At 43.1% G+C, this 22155-nt stretch overlaps 1 protein-coding gene across 2 annotated transcripts; it reads right to left on the bottom strand.

Annotated features, from left to right (window-relative positions):
- Nucleotides 1-1300: 1300 nt before the first annotated feature.
- Nucleotides 1301-21716, bottom strand: tnpo3 (transportin 3). Of its 2 annotated transcripts, none has more exons than XM_044185417.1 (23): nucleotides 21427-21716; nucleotides 18860-19060; nucleotides 17121-17194; nucleotides 16618-16774; nucleotides 15820-15963; nucleotides 15454-15629; nucleotides 15229-15367; nucleotides 14918-15064; nucleotides 14468-14575; nucleotides 14061-14152; nucleotides 13653-13792; nucleotides 11831-12022; nucleotides 10304-10395; nucleotides 10110-10186; nucleotides 9939-9999; nucleotides 9364-9504; nucleotides 8873-8989; nucleotides 7233-7327; nucleotides 6939-7095; nucleotides 6023-6190; nucleotides 5818-5930; nucleotides 3308-3394; nucleotides 1301-1946 (listed from the first exon to the last, which is right to left on the bottom strand). In XM_044185417.1, the coding sequence occupies exons 1-22, from the start codon at nucleotides 21544-21546 to the stop codon at nucleotides 3334-3336; spliced, it is 2772 nt and encodes a 923-aa protein (XP_044041352.1). In that variant the 5' UTR covers nucleotides 21547-21716; the 3' UTR covers nucleotides 1301-1946; nucleotides 3308-3333. The 2 variants fall into 2 exon arrangements, with proteins under 2 accessions (XP_044041352.1, XP_044041351.1); XM_044185416.1 differs by having other exon boundaries at nucleotides 1301-1918; nucleotides 21427-21715.
- Between the last annotated feature and the right edge of the window lie 439 nt (nucleotides 21717-22155).

Raw genomic sequence — 22155 nt, 5'->3', positions numbered from 1 at the left:
TTTTACATAATTTTTTTATATCACAATTTAGTGAATTTCTTTAGGTTTTGGACTATTGGTCGGACAAAACAAGACATTTGAAGACGTTGGACTCTGAGAAACTGAGATGGGTGTTTTACACAGTTGTATGACGTTATAGACTGGGTGATTAATCAATAAAATAAGTGGCAGATTAAACAATAATGAAGAAAATTAAGTAGAAGTATTTACACATTAATGGTAGTTGACAGTCCACAGAAACCCACATAGGACATGTTGTGTTCATTGGTGTGAAGAACCAGCTGAGGACTGAGTCAGGGTTTAAAACAAGAGATCATAGGTCAGCTGAATGATCAGCTGTGTTTGGGACGGACTCTGTCTTCCACCATGTTGGAGACGTACTGTAAGAGACAATCTTCATCACTGAAGTCTCATTAGAAAACACTTCTGTTAAAGCAGAAAGCTCACCTACGTGACGCTCGTCCACGTGAGTTTTTGAGCAAGTCTTCTTCGTCTCACTCTGATGCATCAAACCTGAATGGACTCCTGACTGCTCCAGTGACGACAGCTGCTGAGAACTGCAGTTTCAGTGTCCCTGCGATCTACCCACAAAAAGGCTGTTCTAAGACAAGCCAGCAAGATAATAACCGACCCATCCCATGTGCTACACGCTGACTGCCGGCTACTGCCACCAGGGAGGAGGGTTAGAGAACCACGTTATCGACTAGATTTAGATACACTTTTATCCCTACTTCAATAAAAAATTTAAATGGCGGCAGATAAAACAAGGACGAAATCAATATGTAAACCAACAGAGCTTTATTTTTACTTATTTAATATTTGCACCATAGGTTTTATCTCTTTAGGTGTTTTTTCTGTATGTTTTATATGTTCTTAGATATGTTTCTTGTAACCCTTTTATGAATGTGGAATGTTTTTATGGATGCAGCACGGGTAGAAGCCCAATGCAAATTTCCTACAATGCAAGACAATAAAGCGAGTCTTCTTGAATGTTCTTCATCACCACAGGGTGGGCAGCAATGAGCCTGTTCCACACTCAAAAACTTACCTGGACAATTAAACAAAAGGTGAGATTTCTGCTTTATCTGAAATGTTTAAACAAGTTGTTTCAGTTTTAGGAGAGAGAAGACTTGTGATGTTGACTGACTGTTTGGTTTGATAAATAGATGTTTGTCTGGTTAACCTTCACACCTCCTGATAAAACAGCAGCATACAGAAGCTTCAGTAAAGTCTACAATGAGACACATCCAGACACTGTGGATTAGACTCCAAAGGGACGATTTAAACACTAAACCAGACATTTGTTGTTTCAGTTGTTTTTTTTATTGTTTACAACAAGGCTACATCACCAATGATGTCATGGTGTCAGTCTCTCCGTCTCATTACCCAGAGTTCACTCTGTCTCACTTTGTGGAAAAACAACTAAAATTCAACCAAAGTTAAAAAGGTCAAAGGTGACGCCAAATCCTCCACCATTCAGCCTCCACAGGCAGCCGCTCAGCCAAGAGCATCATGGGAAATCTTTTGGCTCTTTGTATGGCACGGACAAAAAACATCACGACCAAAGTCCCAAAAATAAATCTTCTCTTAAAAACTGTTGACCAGGCACGTCCTACGATTGATTACTGATGAAGATCCAACAGGACTGATCCGCATCAGTTCACTTAGTGAACTCCTCCTAGTCCTGACCCCGCCCACCTGCTGGACCCGACCCCGCCCACCTGACACCTGCTGCAGGTGAGGTCAGGTGAGGTCAGGGGTCGGGTTGGAGGACTCAGTCTTTCCAATCAGTCTTCACTCTGTCAGTCCTTCAGAGTGGTTCGTCCAGTTTCACATTCAAAGTCCCTCCTCCATCTTCATCATCTTCATCTCGTCCCTTTGGATCCTCGTCTGCAGTCGCAGCTTTTTGCCGTCACCTCTGAATTTTAGACAACAAAAGATTTAACCCGAAGAAGAAAAAAAAAAAACACAACCAGTTAGTGTTGACACTGATTGATTTCATGGTTCCGTATCATTGTTTTTACATTTCAGACTCTTCATCACTGAATGTAAAAATAAAATGAACAAACAGTATTCTGACATTTTATGACATTTACGAATGGTTACCTGGTGTCGTGTGAATGTTTACCTGGTGTCGTGTGAATGTTTACCTGGTGTCGTTGTGTGAATGTTTACCTGGTGTTGTGTGAATGTTTACCTGGTGTTGTGTGAATGGTTACCTGGTGTCGTGTGAATGTTTACCTGGTGTCGTCGTGTGAATGTTTACCTGGTGTCGTCGTGTGAATGTTTACCTGGTGTCGTGTGTGTGAATGTTTACCTGGTGTCGCGTCGTGTGAATGTTTACCTGGTGTCGTCGTGTGAATGTTTACCTGGTGTCGTCGTGTGAATGGTTACCTGGTGTCGTCGTGTGAATGTTTACCTGGTGTCGTCGTGTGAATGTTTACCTGGTGTCGTCGTGTGAATGTTTACCTGGTGTCGTCGTGTGAATGTTTACCTGGTGTCGTCGTGTGAATGTTTACCTGGTGTCGTCGTGTGAATGGTTACCTGGTGTCGTCGTGTGAATGGTTACCTGGTGTCGCCGTGTGTGAATGTTTACCTGGTGTCGTCGTGTGAATGTTTACCTGGTGTCGTCGTGTGAATGGTTACCTGGTGTCGTCGTGTGAATGGTTACCTGGTGTCGTCGTGTGAATGGTTACCTGGTGTCGTCGTGTGAATGTTTACCTGGTGTCGTCGTGTGAATGTTTACCTGGTGTCGTCGTGTGAATGGTTACCTGGTGTCGTCGTGTGAATGGTTACCTGGTGTCGTGTGAATGGTTACCTGGTGTTGTGTGAATGTTTACCTGGTGTCGTGTGAATGGTTACCTGGTGTTGTCGTGTGAATGGTTACCTGGTGTTGTGTGAATGGTTACCTGGTGTCATCGTGTGAATGGTTACCTGGTGTTATGTGAATGGTTACCTGGTGTCATCGTGTGAATGGTTACCTGGTGTCGTCGTGTGAATGGTTACCTGGTGTCGTCGTGTGAATGGTTACCTGGTGTTGTGTGAATGTTTACCTGGTGTCGTCGTGTGAATGGTTACCTGGTGTCGTGTGAATGGTTACCTGGTGTTGTGTGAATGTTTACCTGGTGTCGTGTGAATGGTTACCTGGTGTCGTCGTGTGAATGGTTACCTGGTGTTGTGTGAATGGTTACCTGGTGTCATCGTGTGAATGGTTACCTGGTGTTATGTGAATGGTTACCTGGTGTCGTGTGAATGGTTACCTGGTGTCATCGTGTGAATGGTTACCTGGTGTCGTGTGAATGGTTACCTGGTGTTGTCGTGTGAAGGTTGCAGCTATCGGAACAGTCTGGTGAACTCTCTGATGGCCCAGCACACCTGTTTACACTCCTCAGCACTGAAGAGTAGAAACACAAACATTAATACAGTTTGACACGTTTTGTAGACTGTTCTCTTTTTTCTTTGGTGTAAAAGACGTTGTTGCTATGGTTACAGCAAGTCGTCTCAGTTGGATAGCTTGTTCTTCATGTGATTTTGTTTTTCTGCCTGCAGGTGGCGCTCTTTGTTCAATGTCAGAGTTTATTATTCAACAGTAAAAACAGCAGCTCAAACATTAAACCTGTTTGTTTTATTTTATTTTCCAGGAAAAACCTATTAAGCTCTATCAGGTGTAAAAACTTTTATACCTGTCCAGGTTGAATCAGGAGTGTTGTATCAGCGACAGAGGTTTTTACTATAAAGCTTTCAGATTAAAAGTAACATTCCCCCTGCTGTAGTTTAGTGTGTTCTGGTAAACTCAGGTGAGTTCTTCAGAGCTCAGGTGTTGTCTGATTTGTCTGATTAGAGGACGAGTCTGAACTCGCTGTGAGGACTCCAGTTTTTCTGCGTTCCACATTTAGATTGACTCTTTTGACACCTCAGGCTGCTGATATGACCAATCAACATGTCCCATACTGTTCAACATGTCCCTGAATGTCTCACGTCCCTGAATGCCTCACTTGAAGCCTTTCAGTCTGCTTTCAGGGCCACTCCACCGAAACTACACTTATTAAAGTGGTAAATGATCTTCTGCTTACTATGGCTTCAGATTCCTCCTCAGTACTTCTATTACTGGATCTCAGTGCAGCTTTTGATACCATAGATCATAGTATACTCCTAGACCGACTGAAAAATCTATTTGGCGTCTCTGGTCTGGCTCTCACGTGGTTAAAGTCCTACCTATCTGAAAGAACAGTGTGTTTCCTATGATATTAATACATCAAACTTTTCTGATGTGAAATACTGAGTACCTCAGGGCTCTGTTCTTGACCCTCTGCTCTTCTCTCTTTATATTTCACCTCTTGGCCAAATTATACTCCGTCATGGAATGAATTTCCACTGCTACGCTGATGATAATCAGCTATATGTTACTGTAAAGGCAGATGATCATTCCCAAATTATTAAATTAGAGGCCAGCTCGACTGATGTGAAAAATGGATGTCACATAATTTCTGCTCCTAAAATCTGATAAAACAGACGCTGGTCATTGGCCCTGCTCGACTTGGACGTGAGTTTGATCAAATAACAGTAACTCTCGACAACTGTGTGATTTCTCAAAGTTCGACAGCCAAGAATCTTGTGTTACATTTCATCCTACTCTTTCTTTTGATCAGCACATTAAATGTACAAGTGAACGAATTAATATCAAAGTATCATATTGACTTATTTTGTCTTACTGAAACCTGGCTGGGTCATGAAGAATATGTTAAATGAATCCACTCCGCCCGGTCATATTGATACTCACATTCCTCGAGGCACCGGCCGAGGAGGTGGAGCTGCAGCATCTTCGACTCAAGCCTGTTAATCAGCCCTAAACCTAAACTAAATTATAGCTCATTCGAAAGCCTTGTTCTTAGTCTTTCACACCCGACCTGGAAAACACGACAGCCAGTTCTATTTGTTATAGTGTACCGCGCTCCTGGTCCTTATTCTGAGTTTCTGTCTGAATTCTCAGAGTTTTTATCAAGTTTAGTTCTTAAAACAGATAAAGTAATTATTGTAGGTGATATTAACATTCATGTGGACGTTGATAATGAGCCTTAGTACTGCGTTTATCTCATTATTAGATTCGACTGGCTTTTGTCAGAGTGTACATAAACCTACTCACTGTTTTGACCTCACCCTCGACCTTGTTCTGGTATATGGCATTGAAATTGAACATTTAATAGTCTTTCCACAGAATCCTTCTTTATCGCTTAGGATCTGTCTCTGCTTTCAAGAGAGAGATATTCTGTCAATTCATCGTCTCTTTTTAGGGCCAGATAACTTTCTGATCTACTTTGGCTTTTAGTTTCTTCTGTCCAATGTTCCAGATAGGTTTCTTTACATTGCGTTATAATTTGGTTTCCTTGGGTGTTTGGAAAGCAGTGCTGTTGTGAGACTGGTCAGAGTGTATCTGAGGGGGGCAGTGAGTCTCAGCACCAGCTGACATAGGGGACTCTTTTCTGGGCTCAGCTCCTGGGTTTGGAGGCCTTTGGAATGGAGGGCTGGCTCTTTATACTGAATAAAATACCTGTACATACATATACTTTTGAATTACCTGCAGAGAATGGGTTACATTTTGTGTGTGTTCACCAAGAATCAGTTTTCTGGTCAAACTATATTAGTTTATAATAACACACCTTGATATAACATGTTAGAGACAGCGTTTGGGCAAACACCAACGAGTCAAATAATCAAATGGTCAGTGTAACAAGCCAGTTGCTGCTGATTGCTCGTGTTGTGTTCATGTTGCTCATATTGCTGATGTTGCGGTTGTTGCAGGTGTTTCTCGTGTCTCACCTGGTGACCTGTTTGTGGAAGTCAGTCAGCTGTTTGTGAGTGACAGTCACGGCTCCTCCTGACGTCTCCTTCGGTAAACCTTTCAGAGCGTTTTCTAACCAGCGACAGAATGTCTGAAACAAAAGACAGAGTTTAAAGACCCGTACCTGAGGAACGTGAGGTGACACACCTGACCAGGTGTTACTATTGTACTGTTAATACTCACAGGTCTGTCGAACACCATGACCTCCCACAGCACCTCGGCAACGTCGGGCAGCGTGTACGGCGGCAGACAGAAACAACACGAGTGCATCAGCTGAGTGACAAGCTGCTGACCGTGCTGCTCCATGGCCTGACCAATCAGCTGCTTCCTCACCTCAAAGTCCTCCTCGTGCTGCAGAGAGAGAGGACACACAGAGAAGAAATCACCAAGACCGCCTTTTTCCACCTACACAACATTCAGGTGAAGAGGTTTTTTCTGTCCTCGGCTGATACACCTTTGTTTCATCCTGACTTGATCATTGTAACATTTTGTTGTCAGCTGCAGCGAGCTAATACTAAAGGCTTCAAATGGTTCAGAATGCTGCAGCTAGGATCTTAACTAAAACATTTCATCATATCACACTAATTTTAGCTTCCCTATCCATGTCCGATCAGATTGCTTCTGACGACTTACTAAACTGTAAATGGGCTGCTCTCCTTAAACCTTATATCCCATCCTGTGCTGTCCTCTCTCAGAGTACAGGCCTCCTGTCTGTCCCAGAGTTAAACAGAAGTCAGCTGGCTGCAGGGCCTTTTCCTATCGAGCCCCCTTCCTTTGGAACAACCTCCCTGTTGACATCAGACAGTTTGACACTGTTTGGGTCTTTAAATCCATAATTAAAACTCATCTCTCGCCTTAACCTTCAGGTAGCTGCTTATTCTTGGTTGCCTTGTACCTGTTACCATTATCCTTCCGGCGGGTCAGTCTCAATTAATCAATTAATCAGAGTACTTAAAGTCCAGGTTTGTCCTGTCGACGAGAACACTGTAAACTTTCTGAAAACCACTGCATCTCCTTTTCAGTTCTCAGTAAACTTGAGTCTTTAATTTGAATCTTCCCCATCAGTGTAGTTTTAATCTTTTTATTTCCGATGACTCACATCGTTGGCGACTCCGGTGTGGATGAGGTCTCGGACAAACTTCATGACGCTGCAGTTGGCGTCTCGGTGGTCCAATGAGGTGGCAGCTATGGCACACTGGATGATGTGAACGATGATGCTGCTGCTGAGTAAAGTGACGGGACTCCTCTGGACAAACCTGAACAGACAGAGACGGGTAGATATCAGGTAGATATACAGGTAGGTAGAGGTCAGGTCTATCAGCCATCAGAGGACGGTTCTGAATCAAAGCTCAGAAGATAAACCCTTTCTGTTCAGGTGAACCGGCAGACTCACCTGGTGGCCAGTCGGAACAGGTCGTCCACGGTGTCAGGATGATTCCTCAGACCATTCGGCTGCTCCAACAGCTGGAAGGTCGGCATGCACAGAGCCTGAATGAAGGGGGAGGAGGTCATCATCATCACCATCATCATCAGTCAGAGAGAATCAAAGTGCTGCTCAAACTCGATTTTATTCACATCTAAACCAAAGTCTCTTTTTATAAAACTGTCAAAATTAGATTATTTTATCAGTTGTTTTTACACCTGGTGCGCAGGAGTGTTGATGGGTTTACCAGGGGTCTGAGTCATAAAGGTCACCTGAATCTGTGTGTCTTTGGTTACCTGTCCTCTGTGTGGTAATCTGTCCCGTGACAATGAATGATGTCACTATGTTTTCAGTGATCTGATTGGTCAGTGGGCTGTTGAAGTTAAACTGTTATCTACCCCGGTTACCATGGTGATCTGCCCGGGTTAAGAGCGAGCCAGCTTCATGATACCACAAAACCTGAGTTAAATCCAAAGATAGCTGCTGACACACTGATCTCTGATACCAGCCTCGGGAGCTCAGGTGTGTTGATGTGTTTACCTGGTAGACAGGTGAGTTTACCAGGGGCCTGTACTACGAAGCAAGATTTGGGGTTAGTGAGGTTAATTACAGGTTTAATCCTGGGTTTTCAGTCTTACGATGGTGATTCACTTCGTACCGGGGTAGATCGCCATGGTAACTTATGCTGAACACCTGACCTGCTCCGGAGCAGGTTATATTAAAGATAACAGCTCAACGCGTATAAAAGCACAGCCTATAATTGGCTACTGACCAATCAATTCTCTTGGAAGATGGCATCACCGTTGACAGAAGCTCCTGTGGAGGGCGAGAGTGTTCAGAGAGGACAAAACCCTTTTGCTTTACGATATCGTCCAACAGAGATTGAACCATTAAAGCCTTGTACTTGTTGTACTTATAAGATATGAAAGTAAGCCTACTTATCGCTTTGAATTATGTTTTTATATTTATCTTTTATTTGCTTCCGTTTCACACTGCTTGGGTGACAGCTCAAAGAATGAGGCGAAAATGATCATTTAAAAACACATTCATTTAATGGAATACACAAATCATTTTTAGGTTCATTTTAATTCTTAAATACTGAGTTACAATATACTTTATTCTTGACACTGCACTTAAGTCTTGCACTGCTCTTTTTAATCATCCATTGTGTTTAAGATTTATTCCTTTTTTATTCCCTGCCTGTCTGTTTATTCACTCTGTATTTTATTGTTGTGTTTTATGCGCACTTTGTAACGCTGGTTTATAAATGTAATTATAGTCCGATCTCACGCCCTAATGATGGCGCAGTGATATTAAAAGCCTCTGCTGCCAGTAGACTTGTCCAAGTTTGCGATTGGTCATATGCTGTAAACACCGTGATGTGTGCGCTATGTGAACGCGCTTGTGGCTAGACTGGGACACCGTGGGTTGATTTACCGAGTTGATAACCAGCAGCATCACGTGACCGCTTAGTCTGACTGCGGTTGTTAGGGTTAGTGAAGCCAGATAACGAAAAGAGATCCGGGATATGTTGAACTTGCTTTATAGTATAAGGTGTGTGCTCCCCTGGTCCATGGGTGTGTTTACCTGGTCTACAGGTGTGTGTTTACCTGTAACATGTCGAGCAGTCCCTGCCTGCAGCCGTCCTCCATGCCGTATTCATCCACCAGGATGCTTCCCAGGTACAGGAAGCAGGAGTGTGGATACACCTGGTACACACTCACCATCTGATGACAACAAAAATCCACTCAGAAAATCAATGAACAGGTGTGTTAAAACTAACAAATGAGCAGGTAGATAAAAGACTATATATGTTTATTAAATTCCAGAAGGACATTTCTTCAGTGTTCCCGCTGGATGTGTTTTTGTGTTTTTATCACCGGAACTAACAGAAGAAATGTGACTGATCAATAAGAGTTTAACATCACTGATTGATTGCAAAATCCAATCAATCCTGTTCATTACACATCAGAAAAATAAACTATTGATGAAACAATAAAAACAAATGATTAAGCTTCATAAAAACACTGAAGATAAACAGCACAGGAAAAAAAGTACAGGTATGATACAGTCCAGGTGCGTCAGTGCAGATGTGTCTCACCTGAGTGACGAGCGGCTGCAGGAGGGAGGCGGAGCCTTTCCCGACACATCGTACAGCAAACCTGAGACAACGACAGCATCGCTCCACGATCCTGTTATCAGCCTGATGAGTGTTCAGAGTCTCCGACAGCACCGGCCAGATCTATAGGTGAGTCACATGACATAGGTAAGATATATACATACTTCAAATCAGATCTACAGGTGAAATCATCCAGGTAATAAAATATTAAATATATTATCTGATCTACAGGTAGGTCACATGATGCAAGTAAAACACATAAAATACATATCAGATCTAGTGAAGTGAATCACATGACCAGTCACATGACACAGATAGATATATAAAATACTTCTACAGGTAAAATCATTCAGGTAAGACATGGTAACACATCTTCTAAGATCTACTGGATAAGTCACATGACACAGGTAAAACTTATTAATAACTTGTCTGATCTTATCTACAGGTAGGTCACATGATTAAGGCTTTTTATTAATGAAGTACTTTTTGTGTGTAAATATTCAAATGACTCTTCCAGGTAAAACTCAGGTGAGATGATGTGCGTTCAGGTGTTTTACCTCCTGGATGACTTTCTGACAGGGGTGAGTCTGTCCGTTCTCTACGATGGGGTTTGTGTGCCTGAAGTTAAAACAAACAAACTGTATGAACGTGTTCACTGTCTGCTGCTTCGTAATTTAAGTAAAGTTTGAATAATATTTGACTACAGGTAAATCAACAGGTAAACTCACCTGAAGATAACAGCCAGTCTGTCGAGCCAGACTGTGGGATCAGCAGATTTACCGTTTGTAGATTCTTCAGCCAGAAGCTGAACGACAAAACAAAAACTCCGTTTCAGTTTGAAAAGTTGTGTTTTTATTCAGAGTTGCTGCTCATTCTGTCGTAAAGTCAAACATCCAAAGAGTTTCCACAAATACTGACTAACCTTTTTTAGAGCCATGACCTGAACGGCACAGAGATCACTGAGACACTCTGCAATCTTCTCCAGAGGAAGACGAGCCAGGACCAGAGCTGTACCTGTACAGGTAAATAAAAAAAACAATGAATGTAGTTTTGTAGTTTCTGTACAGGTAACAACACACCTTTATCACTGTTTTGTTTACATGTAAATCTGCAGCTTTAAACATGTTTTGGCCATTAGGCCCACACAAGCAAGCTCTCCAACAGCTCCCATCCACCCAGCTGGGAGTAGTGGTCAGCCATCGGTATTACAACTAAGTAAGGTTACTAGTTAGCCAGCCAGGTGCTGAGAGCGTTCCTTGAAGAACAGTCCGCGGTGAGTCAGAAAAGAGCCGGCTGAAGAGCGAGGGCTACTGCTCTGTGTTGAGCTACCCGACTGTCCTTTTTCTTCTGCTGCTGTGCTGAAGAGGCCGACTGGGACAGAGCTGCTAACAAGCTGAATGAAACCCTCACAAAAGGAGTCTCTGCTGATTCATAGCTGCCCCATAACCTCCTCTCTATTGCCTGCTGGGAGCAAAATTACCAATGACGACCCAAAAAAACTAACCCCTGGTTTCTTCAACCCCTCCCCATTAGAAAAATAAAGTGATCTTTTGTTTGAGCTCCATTCTAGTCTCAGACTCATGACTCACCTGGTTTAAACCCCCTCAAACCTCACAGTACTTATGGAACCTGCTGAAGTTTCTAGCACAGGTGACTACAGGTGTACTGACATACCTTTAAGCGGTCCTATAGCGGCCTCAGTTGGGGTTGGGCGATATGTTAAAAATTCTCTAGCCGGCCACCGTCAGCCCAACAACCGGCGATTGTCGATATATTTACGCAAGTCTGTGTGTGCGGGGGCCTAATAAATAAGTATAATAAATAAACTAAAGAAACTCACAAAATGTCAAGAAAGGAAATATTCTTACACCAGAAAAATACAACCGTACACCTTCTGAATTCAAGTTTCTGCCTTTCGCCGAACTAAGACGAGCTTAACTGCCTTGTTATCTCACTGTAAAACGCACTTCATTCAAACTTGACAGAAACAAAATAAAACTCAAACGGTCTTGATTAGTCTTTCCACTGTTCCAACAATCACCACCCCTGGTTTGGTTTAAATAAATCCTTAATTCACAGAGTAGCTGTTTTCCCCCACTGCCTCTCTCTGCCGTTGCTGGTCTGTGTGTGCTGCTGGGTTAGCTCGCTGAGTGTGTCGCTGAGTGTGTCGCTGAGTGTGTCGCTGAGTGTGTCGCTGAGTGTGTCGCTGAGTGTGTCGCTGAGTGTGTCGCTGAGTGTGTCGCTGAGTGTGTCGCTGAGCAGTGGCTCTCACTCGTTCTTCGGAGGCACACCATTAAATTAGCAAAATAAAACGCCAAAAACAAAAAAAACAAACAATCGCAGATAGCTGATTAATTCACCCAATCGCCCAACCCTAGCCTAAGCCCACAGGGCTCTGACCCTACAGGTGTACGGACCGGATGATGTCAATACAGGTGTACTAAAGTACCTTTGAGCAGTCCTACAGCTGCCTCAGTTGACAAGGCAAAGGAGTCGAGGGAGCGAGCGATGTCCAGCAGACCCTGGAAGTGTTGAGCCATGTGGTCTCTGCACACTGAACAGATGTTGTGGATCGCCTTCGCTGCTGCCGACGCCAGAGGTTTCTCTCTGAGACCTTTCATCAGGTAGTTTAACACTGGGTCTGACAGGAAGAGGAAATAAAGGGAGTCAGGGTTTACAAAATAAAAGTTCAACCTCAGGGAGTCGAGACACTATAGACGGGTTTCCCATTTGCAAACAATCAAGTGTGTGCGTGCAGCAGGAGGGTAGAAAAGAAGTTGCAACAATGTCATGATAGCTTATATATGAAGATTTTCAAAAATACAGCAGCTTGCTAGAAACCAGTAAAACCGCAGTTTGGAGGTGAATTTGTATGCGACACTCATCCTTGCATTTCCCATTTTTTTTCTTTTAACCACATGCCACCTTTGATAGACATCCGATAGACATGACACATTCCAGTGAGAAACAGCAGCTAGCAGCAGTGATAATGCTAAATGAAGCTATGCACAAAGTTAGCTATACGGACAGTGAAAAATTCGTTTTTGAAATGAATTTTCTTGTTTCTCAGGAAATTTATAGAATTTAAGAATAACAATGCACAGCTCCAGACTGCGACCATTTCTGGAGACAGTGCTACTAAATTTCATAACTAGAAGCACCAGTGTGACTTGCGAATATGCAATTTCTATTTTATTATTTACTTATTTAATTAAATGTTAATATTCACTTATCTTAAGATTATATAGAAAATATTCTATTCAATACATTTTGTTTGTTTATACCTCCTTCTGTTCTGTATAGACCTACTTATTCTTAGACCGACAGATGGAGCAAACTGTTTTAAAGGAGGGAGGCTTGTAGTGGGAGCAGTCAGGTGTGACTGTGTTTCAGTGGCAAATGGTTTACATGGCTAACGGGTCAGGTAGGGGGGCCCCTTTGCAGAATTGTGCTTAGGGTCCCAGGGAGTTGCATGTCGATTTAAGTGGTGCTCCTAATTTTGTGCTGGTGCTCCTAAAATATTCAGTTGGGAGCACCAGTGCTACTAGTGGAAAAAGTTAGTCTGGAGCCCTGCAATGTGATGCATTTCCCATTCAAAGCCATCAGTCTGCAGCTGTATCAGTTGTCGCCGAGTCCCGCACTGAAACTCTAAACACACATCCAACACAGACTAATGTTCATTAAACAGCCTTAAACACAGTGTGAGCTGTCTGACCGTTTATTCCTGCAGTTTTAGTGTAAAACCATCCACAGCCTTTCTAAAATCCAGAGCTCTGATCAGATCACTGGAGCTAACAGCTAATTCTGCACTCTGAGCTAACAAGCAGGTTTCTTTCTTGGGATAATGAACATTTTCCACTCATTACTTTTGTGATCTGCAGTCTAGACCTGCTCTAAAGGAAAAGTGCAATGACATAACTTCTGTTATGAATTAGCGCTATATAAATAAATTGAAATTTGCGCAGTTTAAGGCACAGAAACATAAGCTCTCAGTCTTTCTGGTTTTTGACCCCCTGCCTGTGCACACATCTTGCGGGTGACGTTGCTCAGAAACATTGTTGTATTCGAGTCTCTATAGACAGACTTGAATATACTGATGTTCGGACAGAAAACTAAGAAATATCTAACAGCAGGAGCAGAAACAGTTAAATCTTGGAGGAAAACAACACTTGCTGCTCTGTAATAAGATCAGACCATCAAAAAATCTAAATCAAAAATCAGTCTGTACCACAACAGGCAGCAGGTTTTAGTTTAAAATCATTAACTTGTACCAAGGAATCTTGGGTTTCTGTCCACGACCTCGCTCATCTCTCCGACCAGCTCGATGCTCGTATAACGAACCGCCATATGGACGCTTTCTGGAAGTAAAACCACCTGCTGCAAAACCTCCGACAGCGTCGGGTTGTTCTCTCTGGAAGATAAACACAAACTGAGTCAGAGGAGGCAGTTTAAACTGAAATGCACTGAAATTAATTCCAGACAAGGTCGAGTTGTTCTCTCTGCAGGTAACACATTCAGAGGAAATGATCAGTTTATAGTGATTTTACAGAAAGAGAACAACGTGAGAGGACTGACAATAACCAATATCTTTAACACATCTCGTGTTTCTGTGTTTCCCTAAATATTTTTTCCTGGACAAAACAGTTTTTAGATGATAAAGGGACTCTTCAGACACTCACGGATCAACGCTTTTTGCGATTGCAGCCATGATGAAGAGAACGGCCTCCGTCACCTCCCAGGAAGGGTTCCCTTCTTTTAACGTAGAATACAACTGAGAATAAACAGAGGAGTACATTTAAGAATAGAATCCATCAACCATGTTCATCATCAAAACGCGTCGCACCACTCCTCTCCACTACACCATCATTTCTTCACCAAACGTTTTCCGCTATCTGGCCTACATCGAGGCACCCTAATAGAAAAGGTTTGGTGAATAAAGTATGGTGTTCTGGAGGAGCGGTGCAACGTGTTTGATGGACTGATCTGCACCTCACTCTGTGTTCTCAAAGAAAGAAATTGTTGCATCCATGTTCACCAAAAAGAAAACTGCGCCTTTTGTTAATTAGTGGATTAAAACTTTAGTTACCTGAGAGAAACACTCCATGGATCCAACAAGAAAAATTACGTCTTTAACTAGGTCAGAGACCCTCATCCTGAACTCCCCAAAATCATCGGTGTCCTCTGGGATTCCCTCCTGTCGGGTAAAAACAACTTTATACTGAAGGTCAGGATTAATAATGCAAAGTTTACAATTACAATGATGACTTACACGAGTTAGTTTACATTTTTAAGTACAACATAAATAAAGCAAATCAAACTTTGAACATTTTTTAACAATACTTGTCTGATGATGAATCCAGACTACAGACCGAGTTTTCTTGATTATAGATCCTGACTGACTGACTGAGGATTTCATCAGTTAGAGAGGGTTCCCTGTAGTCCCGATCGGGGTTCTTAAACATGACGGGATAATAAAACCAGACTAATAAAGTTCAGGTCAGAGGTGGTTCTGTGTAGACTGGCCCAGGCGACTTACATGGTCTGGATCGAGCTGACAGTGTCGGGCCAAACAGTGCAGAAGTCTCTGAATGTACGGTCTGAAGATGGTGTGAAGAGCTGCATCATTTATTTTATACAGATGTTCTCCAAGACGGTACCAGAAGTTAAAGGAAATCTCCACAACCTGGATTGCAGAGACCAGGACACAAAGACCAGGATTATAATCTGAAGTTAAGAATTTACAAGGCTGAGAACACAGAGACCAGAATTATAACCAGAAGTTAAAGGGCATCTCCACAACTTGGATCACAAAGACCAGAAAAAACCGAGAGGCCGGTGTTTTCGTACCTCGTACTGCGGGTGTCCTGCACAGATCAGCAGCAGCTCCAGTGTCCTCAGGTCTCCCATACCCTGACCTGGAGTCCTGACTGTCGTCTCTAAAAATGTCTCGCAGAGTTCGGTGAAGATCCTGCAGTAGTTGAGCACTCTGAGAACAAAAGTCAAACATAAACGTGACTGATAACACCGATCGCACACTGAACAACACAATCAGAACCAGTCCTGTGTCCTCACTTGTCGAGGTCTTCTCGGGCCACTGCCATGTGATAGGCTGTCTCCAGCGTCAGGACGCCCTGGAAGAGCTGCAGAGCTAACGCCATGTTGGTGTCCACGTTTTCTATGGCGTAGAGAGCCGAGCAGACGCAGTCCGACACCGCCTCGTGGAGGTTGGTCGAGGTTTCATCCCTCTGCTGTGGAGACAGAAAAACATGGCGGGGAACATCAGGGAACATCAGCGGCTCGTTTTTCACTGTGCATCCTGTGGTGTTTTACATTTTAAATTATGCAGTTATAAACTAATGATACCTCCTGTCCTGCACGTAAACAGGAAGCAGACGTCCCTGTAAACCCGAGTATAAAACAATAAAGTGTTAATCTCACCAGGACTTGGAAGAGGACCATGAGCAGCTGGTTACTGGCCATGAAGTTACTGTCGAGGATTCCCAGGTTGAACCAGCTGCCCAAACAGCGAAACACCTTGATGAACATCTTCTCATCGTTACCCGCCTTCTCCACACACGTCGTCTAAAATCAAAACACAAACAGTATGATGACACATCGTCTAAAGAGAGACAAAAATAGAAACAGTCAGAGTCAGGATGACGACTGTGTTTCAGTCTGCAACGATCACGGTCGTCTTCTCGTCTCCGAAGTTTTAAAAGGTCCGATACATGTTTGTTTGGCTTATTGACATAATGCTAATATATTTATGTAAATCCAACATATCAGACACAGAACGTTCTGATTGTTTCCATCCTTGTCCCTGGCGTTTACACAATAAACCAGCCTTTATCAAGGCAAAGACACTTCCTGTCTGACATTAGAACAAGTGGAAACAAAAAACTGGAAAACTGAATCATAAAGGCAGACAATCAATAAACGTAAGAAGCAGGTAGAAGGTATCCTAGACACCCGACATGATCACATCATCAAACACAACGATTAAAATGATTTTTAGACTCATTAAGAAAATAAATACAAAAATTTGACTGAGTCAATGAAATGTGATTAAACTTGTGACCTTCGACCTTGTTTGTCTCGACAGCTGCTGAACAGAAACATGAGCGAGAGTTTAAAATATGTTGAAAAAGAGAAATACTAAAGCTAAAAACATCAAAGCCCTGCTGGATCAAACTGAACATGAACCCTGACAAAGACTGAAACAGAGTGATGACAGACCAGCAGCGTGACGACAGTGCTGGAGTAATAAGCCAGATCCTCGATGATTTCTGTCCTACGATTGGCTCCGATTCGTAGAGATCGACTGTGAACTTCCTCTGGCAGCACAGTGAGAATCTCTATGAGGAAGGGCATCGAGCTGATGTCATTGTTGTACCTGAGAGGAGGCGGAGACATGGACAAATCTCTGTTTTTACATTCACAAACTCAGTTTTCACGCTCTACCCTAAACCTAAACTGTTTGTCAAACTTGATTACCGCGGGTGTGAAAGTCACAGGTATGACTCTGAAACATCACTCACGTTGTTTAACAAACCACACGTTAAAGACATGTCTATTATCGTCACAGACTGTTTTACCTGTCATTGCAGAGTCATTCTTTCTGTCTACAGTGAATTTAAATATCCGAGCGCCTGTGTTTTTGGAACCAAACAAAGATCTGACTGTTATCTGCTGACTGATCCGGCGTCGTAAAAGGTTCAGGTGGTTGTGTGAATTCTTACTTTTCTATGAGCGTGTGAACACATCCTTTCCATGAGGCCATCTGAAGAGCGAGATCTGCGATGGCTAAAGCCAGCTGAAGAAAAGAAAAGAGAAAATAATTCAACTGAGGATTAAAAACAAGATCAATAAGGTGATTTGTTGTTATTCTAAACGGTCTGATTTCCTCCACACTTTGGTTAAAAACAAGCAGCTGATGATAAAGTTTTATTGATGGGCCAGAAACAATCAGACAAACAGATAAATAAGAGCTTCAGAGCAGTTTGTTTCAGTTCATGTTGTCGTGTTAACGTGAGGAACTGATGCTGTCAGCTGTCGACACTCGTCAGGTTGTGAAACATGAATCTGATGCAAGTTACAGACCGTTTAAACTGCAGGAACAAAATGTTCATTTAGAAGAATGAATTAATAAGAACGGCCAGAGCAGACTATCTGCTGGGGAGACTCAGGTCTTTTGGAGTGGAGGGGCCACGTCTGAGGAACGTTTTTGACTCTGTGGTGGCATCAGCCATCTTCTATGGCGGGGTGTGCTGGGGCAGCAGCATCTCGCCTGCTGACAGGAAGAGACTTAACAGACGGGTTAAGAAGGCCAGCTCTGTTATGGGATGGCCCTGACCCAGGAGGTGGAGGGAGAAAGGAGAATGATGGCTTCACTCGCGGTGTGCGAGGGAGAGACACCGCAGATACTTCCTTCCTGTTGCTGTCAGACTTTACAATCAACACTGCTCCCAGTAGACCACACACACACCAGAACTGACAAATTCATCCATGTGCAATCAATGTATACTATACTGTGCAATATCAATATTTCCTATGTGCAATAATGTGAATTCAACCCTTGAGTGTTTACATGACATGGTGGATTGTTGTCAGACCTGGGCTAGCTTCTCTTTAGCACTAAGTGAGAGGTCTCACTCTGCCACTATTTCCCAGTACCACAAACGTCACCCACACAGTCATTCCCTCCTTCTTCTTCTCTGGATTAGGCAGACTAGACGCTACAATGACGTATTGCTGCCACACTGTTATTAATGTTCCTTTTGACATTTATTCATAGGTTTTATATAATCCAGTACTATACAGATATTCCATTATGTTCTTCATTTTAGTCCAGTTATCCAGGTTGAGTAAAAACAGTTTCTGCAGCTGCTCCCAGGTCTTTCAGGAGCTTCCTCCTTTGAAGTGAGTAATTGTACCATAATGTGTATTGAATTATTATTTTTTTGTTAAAATGGATTTTATAAAATTAGTAGTATCGTTCAGGAACCGGTATCGAAGTCAAGGTATCGTATTGGTACTGACATTGAACATTTCTGAACGATACCCAGCCCTAGCTCTGATCAGGAGGTGATACTGAAAGTTCAGGTACTCTCAAGGGGTCGATTCTGATTGGTCAAGTAGATGTGATGTCACACCACAATAAACACGCAGTTTGTTCTGGTCCCTGAAGAGACCTGGATTCAAAATAAACCTGATTTCAGCTCCATCATTTGTCTGAACCACAACACTGACTTCACTCTCCGAACACAAGAGAAACATGAGTCGCCCTGCTGTCGCATTTTTAAGGACATGGTTCTGTCCTGGTGGAGGAACCTTAAACCAAAGACTCACAAGATTCTTAAAGGTTCGGGTTCTGGGTTACAGGTACTGGGTTCCTGCAGTATTCAAGGGTTTATCAGTGGCTGATAAAAGAACATGTTACCTGTAGAGGAATAGGCACTCAACAGATCAGACATGTTACCTGTGTGACGATGATGGGCGACAGGTCTTTGAGGTTCTGGATGTGGGTCAGCAGCGAGTCTCGCAGTGCATTGTGGGTCTCAGGTGGAAGCTCGTAGAACGACGTTTGGATCTTCATCTTCATCGTCTGAGCAGCAAAATAACACGACTCCACGTCCTGTTTGAGCTGCAGCAGCTGGTCTGAGATCTCCCACGCATACATCTGTAGGACAGGAAAGGAAGTGATGTCAGTACACCATCTTCACCTGAGCAGCTCACAGCACACCTCCGGTCTGTGAGGCTTTCTATTCTACAAGACAAATCATACGGAGAACTCTACTGAGCGTACTCCAATAATCGTCACTTGTGGCCGCTGTTCAGAAAAAGTTACACATGCTTGCATGAAGAAGTCAGATGAAACAGAAAGACGCCACAGCAGCTAATCTTCTTGCCTGCCTCACCGATGAATGCTGGATGTCCCAAAACCTTCTAAGATGTAATAATGAAACCAGAAGTCATTCTGTTTGGACCCAAAATATGTACCAACCTTTTTAACGGGAAGCTAGACTGCTCGTAATCTTGGTGTCATTTTTGATGCAGATCTGTTTTGAAGGTTGTCCAGTCGTGCTTTTTTCAAATAAAAATAGACAAAAATAGTCATTTTTGTCTCCTGTTGATTTCTACAAAGTTGTACATGCTTTGATTTTTCTGGACTGGCCCACTGCGGTTTACTTTACTCGGGTATCATCTTGGATTTATCTGATAACCCTTGGAGGGGTCCTGTCCCTCAGGCTGGGAACCACTGGATGACAGGATGTTGTTGTTAAAGGACTTCTTCTGTGGTTTCATGTTGCTATCTGGTGGTAAAGTACAACACACTGCTGCTGCTCTCAGACTTCAGACCTGGACCCCCTCACACCACCAGGTCTCAGAGTTTCTGTACTCAGCTCACACAGCAGAAAAACACAAAATGGAGACAATGTTCCTGAATATGAAGCTCAGTCTCTAATCTAAAACCTGGACTCTGGTCCTGCCCCCAAAAGTAACATCAGTGTTTTCTTCAACACAGCAGACCTGACCAACAGGTCTGATCAGGTTCAGGATCTCTAAGGAGTCCTAATCTGAAGCTCTTCACACAGAAACTCTGACTGACTGGAGACCTGAACCTGAAAGACCTGATACAAAACAGCACAGCAGAGACCTGGACTCTGAAGACTGTATTCAGAGATACTGGTCTACAGTGATCCAAATTAAAGTGACAAACGATCTGTCAGGAGTAATGGTCTCATTAAAAACCAGAAGCAGAGGAACAAAAATACAGAAAGTCAGTAAAAACAACAATCTGAATAATCCGATTCAGGAACAAGAAACTCCAGATGTGTTTTTAATAAAACTGCAGCGACGCAGCTGCATGTAACAGAGATACCTGTGTGATGATGGTTACCTGTGCAGGTACAACCCAGTCTGTAGAACAGCTAACAGACAGAAGCAGATTCTGGGTGTCCATCATTTCTTTCAGTCAATCGTGATGCTGGAAAACGTCCAGTCTCCACGGGTTCATGTGGGATTTATAATCAATCACAGCGTCGGCTGTTAAGAGTCTCATCAGGACCAGAATCTGCTGAACCGGACTCATGAGACTGACACTGATGACAACAACCACTACCACAGCAGTAAACATGGCGTAACCTGCATCAGCCTTCATTCACATTCAGCCAGAAACGATCAACAGTAACAGCTCCAATTAATAAAAACTCTGACCACCAGTCCTGGTCTGAGTGTCTGCCACACCCTGATAACAAACTGGCTCTGTTCACTATGACACACTTCCAAAACACAAGGTAACGTGAGCGCTAAGGAACACACCCTAACCCCTGACTGCAAATTATTCTTAGTTCTCCATTAGCCAACATGATGGTGCACTGGTCTGATCGATATTTCAAACGTTCAGTATTCACGTGAAACGGACTGTTAGATAATCTATAACAGTGTTGTCGCCTGAAAAGTACCGTGAAGGAAAGAAAATGTAATATTTTGAATAGAGTTTAGTTTAGGGCTATCCTGTCCGTTAACCAGAGAAAGACGTGAATCACTAACTTTAACTCTCTGACTAGTTACGTGAAGTCAGAGACTAAACTTTACTGTAGCTGGTACATTACCCATGCTAACATGCTAACAGCGCTAGCTCTGTGCAGCAGACCGGGCCTGCTGAAATCCTCTGAGACTAAAACACAGAATCTCCGTCTGGCATTAAAACATTTTGTACTTTAAACAGAAAAACATCAATGAATGCAAGTCACAGTGCTTTTGTTTAAATTATTAACTGACAGTAGACCGCTAATGAAGCTAAACATACAGCTAACAGTTTGTGTTTTGATCCATTCATTTAGCTACCTTAGCTTAGCTGTGATGCTAACGGCAACCTGCAGCTCCTCTGAGACTGCGCAGTTCAGTTCATCTGGCCTTTATTTAACTGGTACAATGTTAAAACCTGGCCCAGACAGACCACATTAAAACCACCTAATACCCCTCCGTCCTCCACACCGCCGGTCCCCCGCTCCGGTCTGCCGGCCTCTCCCATTTTCTTACCGATCTCTGGAGCTCTCCGAGCCACACCGAGGCTCGCTCCTTCCCGGCCGGGTCCGGGTCGTGGTACAGGGCCTGGACCGCCTGGTAGACCAGGGCCAGGCTCGGTTTGCCCCCCTCCATAGTTCAGGTTAGAAGCAGGGTTAAGATAAGGCAGAAAGTTAACCAACACGGCGGATCTGAACGAGTCCTAAACGGTCTGTGTGTCGACCGCCATCTCGCACAGGCTTCCCGCGTGCAACCACGATCCTCGCCCGGCAGGAAACACACACAGGAACATTAGTTCCGCTCTGTCATGATGGGAGGACTTCACACTGAACCTCATTCAAAAACAAAATCTTAGTTTATCTGGCTGTGTTTATGGACAAAGACACAGAACTCCATTCAAAATACCTTCAATTTAAAAAACTTCACCATATTTCAAAAGCATTTTCATTGCGCACCTCTGTGCATTTTAATGGATAAAAAGTAAAAACATTTTTAAAAATGTTACAAAATAATAAAATAAAAAACTGGGCAGTATTTAATGGACTATTTGTCCATACATCAAAATTAAACTCGAAACAAAGTTTAAATTAAAAGATGTTTATTGTCTGTACAGTTTTTATGTTCTCTTATGGTTTATTTAACATTGCCTCTCTGATATGACAGGTGCACGCTGGTCCTTTACCTGTCCACCTGTAAACACGTGAGGTGAACAGAACAAACCAAACAAAGACCAAGCAAAAGAAA

The sequence above is a fragment of the Siniperca chuatsi genome, linkage group LG23, assembly GCF_020085105.1.
Source record: "Siniperca chuatsi isolate FFG_IHB_CAS linkage group LG23, ASM2008510v1, whole genome shotgun sequence".
Taxonomy (NCBI): domain Eukaryota; kingdom Metazoa; phylum Chordata; class Actinopteri; order Centrarchiformes; family Sinipercidae; genus Siniperca; species Siniperca chuatsi.
Note: the sequence above shows the minus strand (reverse complement) of the source record. Positions and strands in the feature narration are given on the sequence as shown.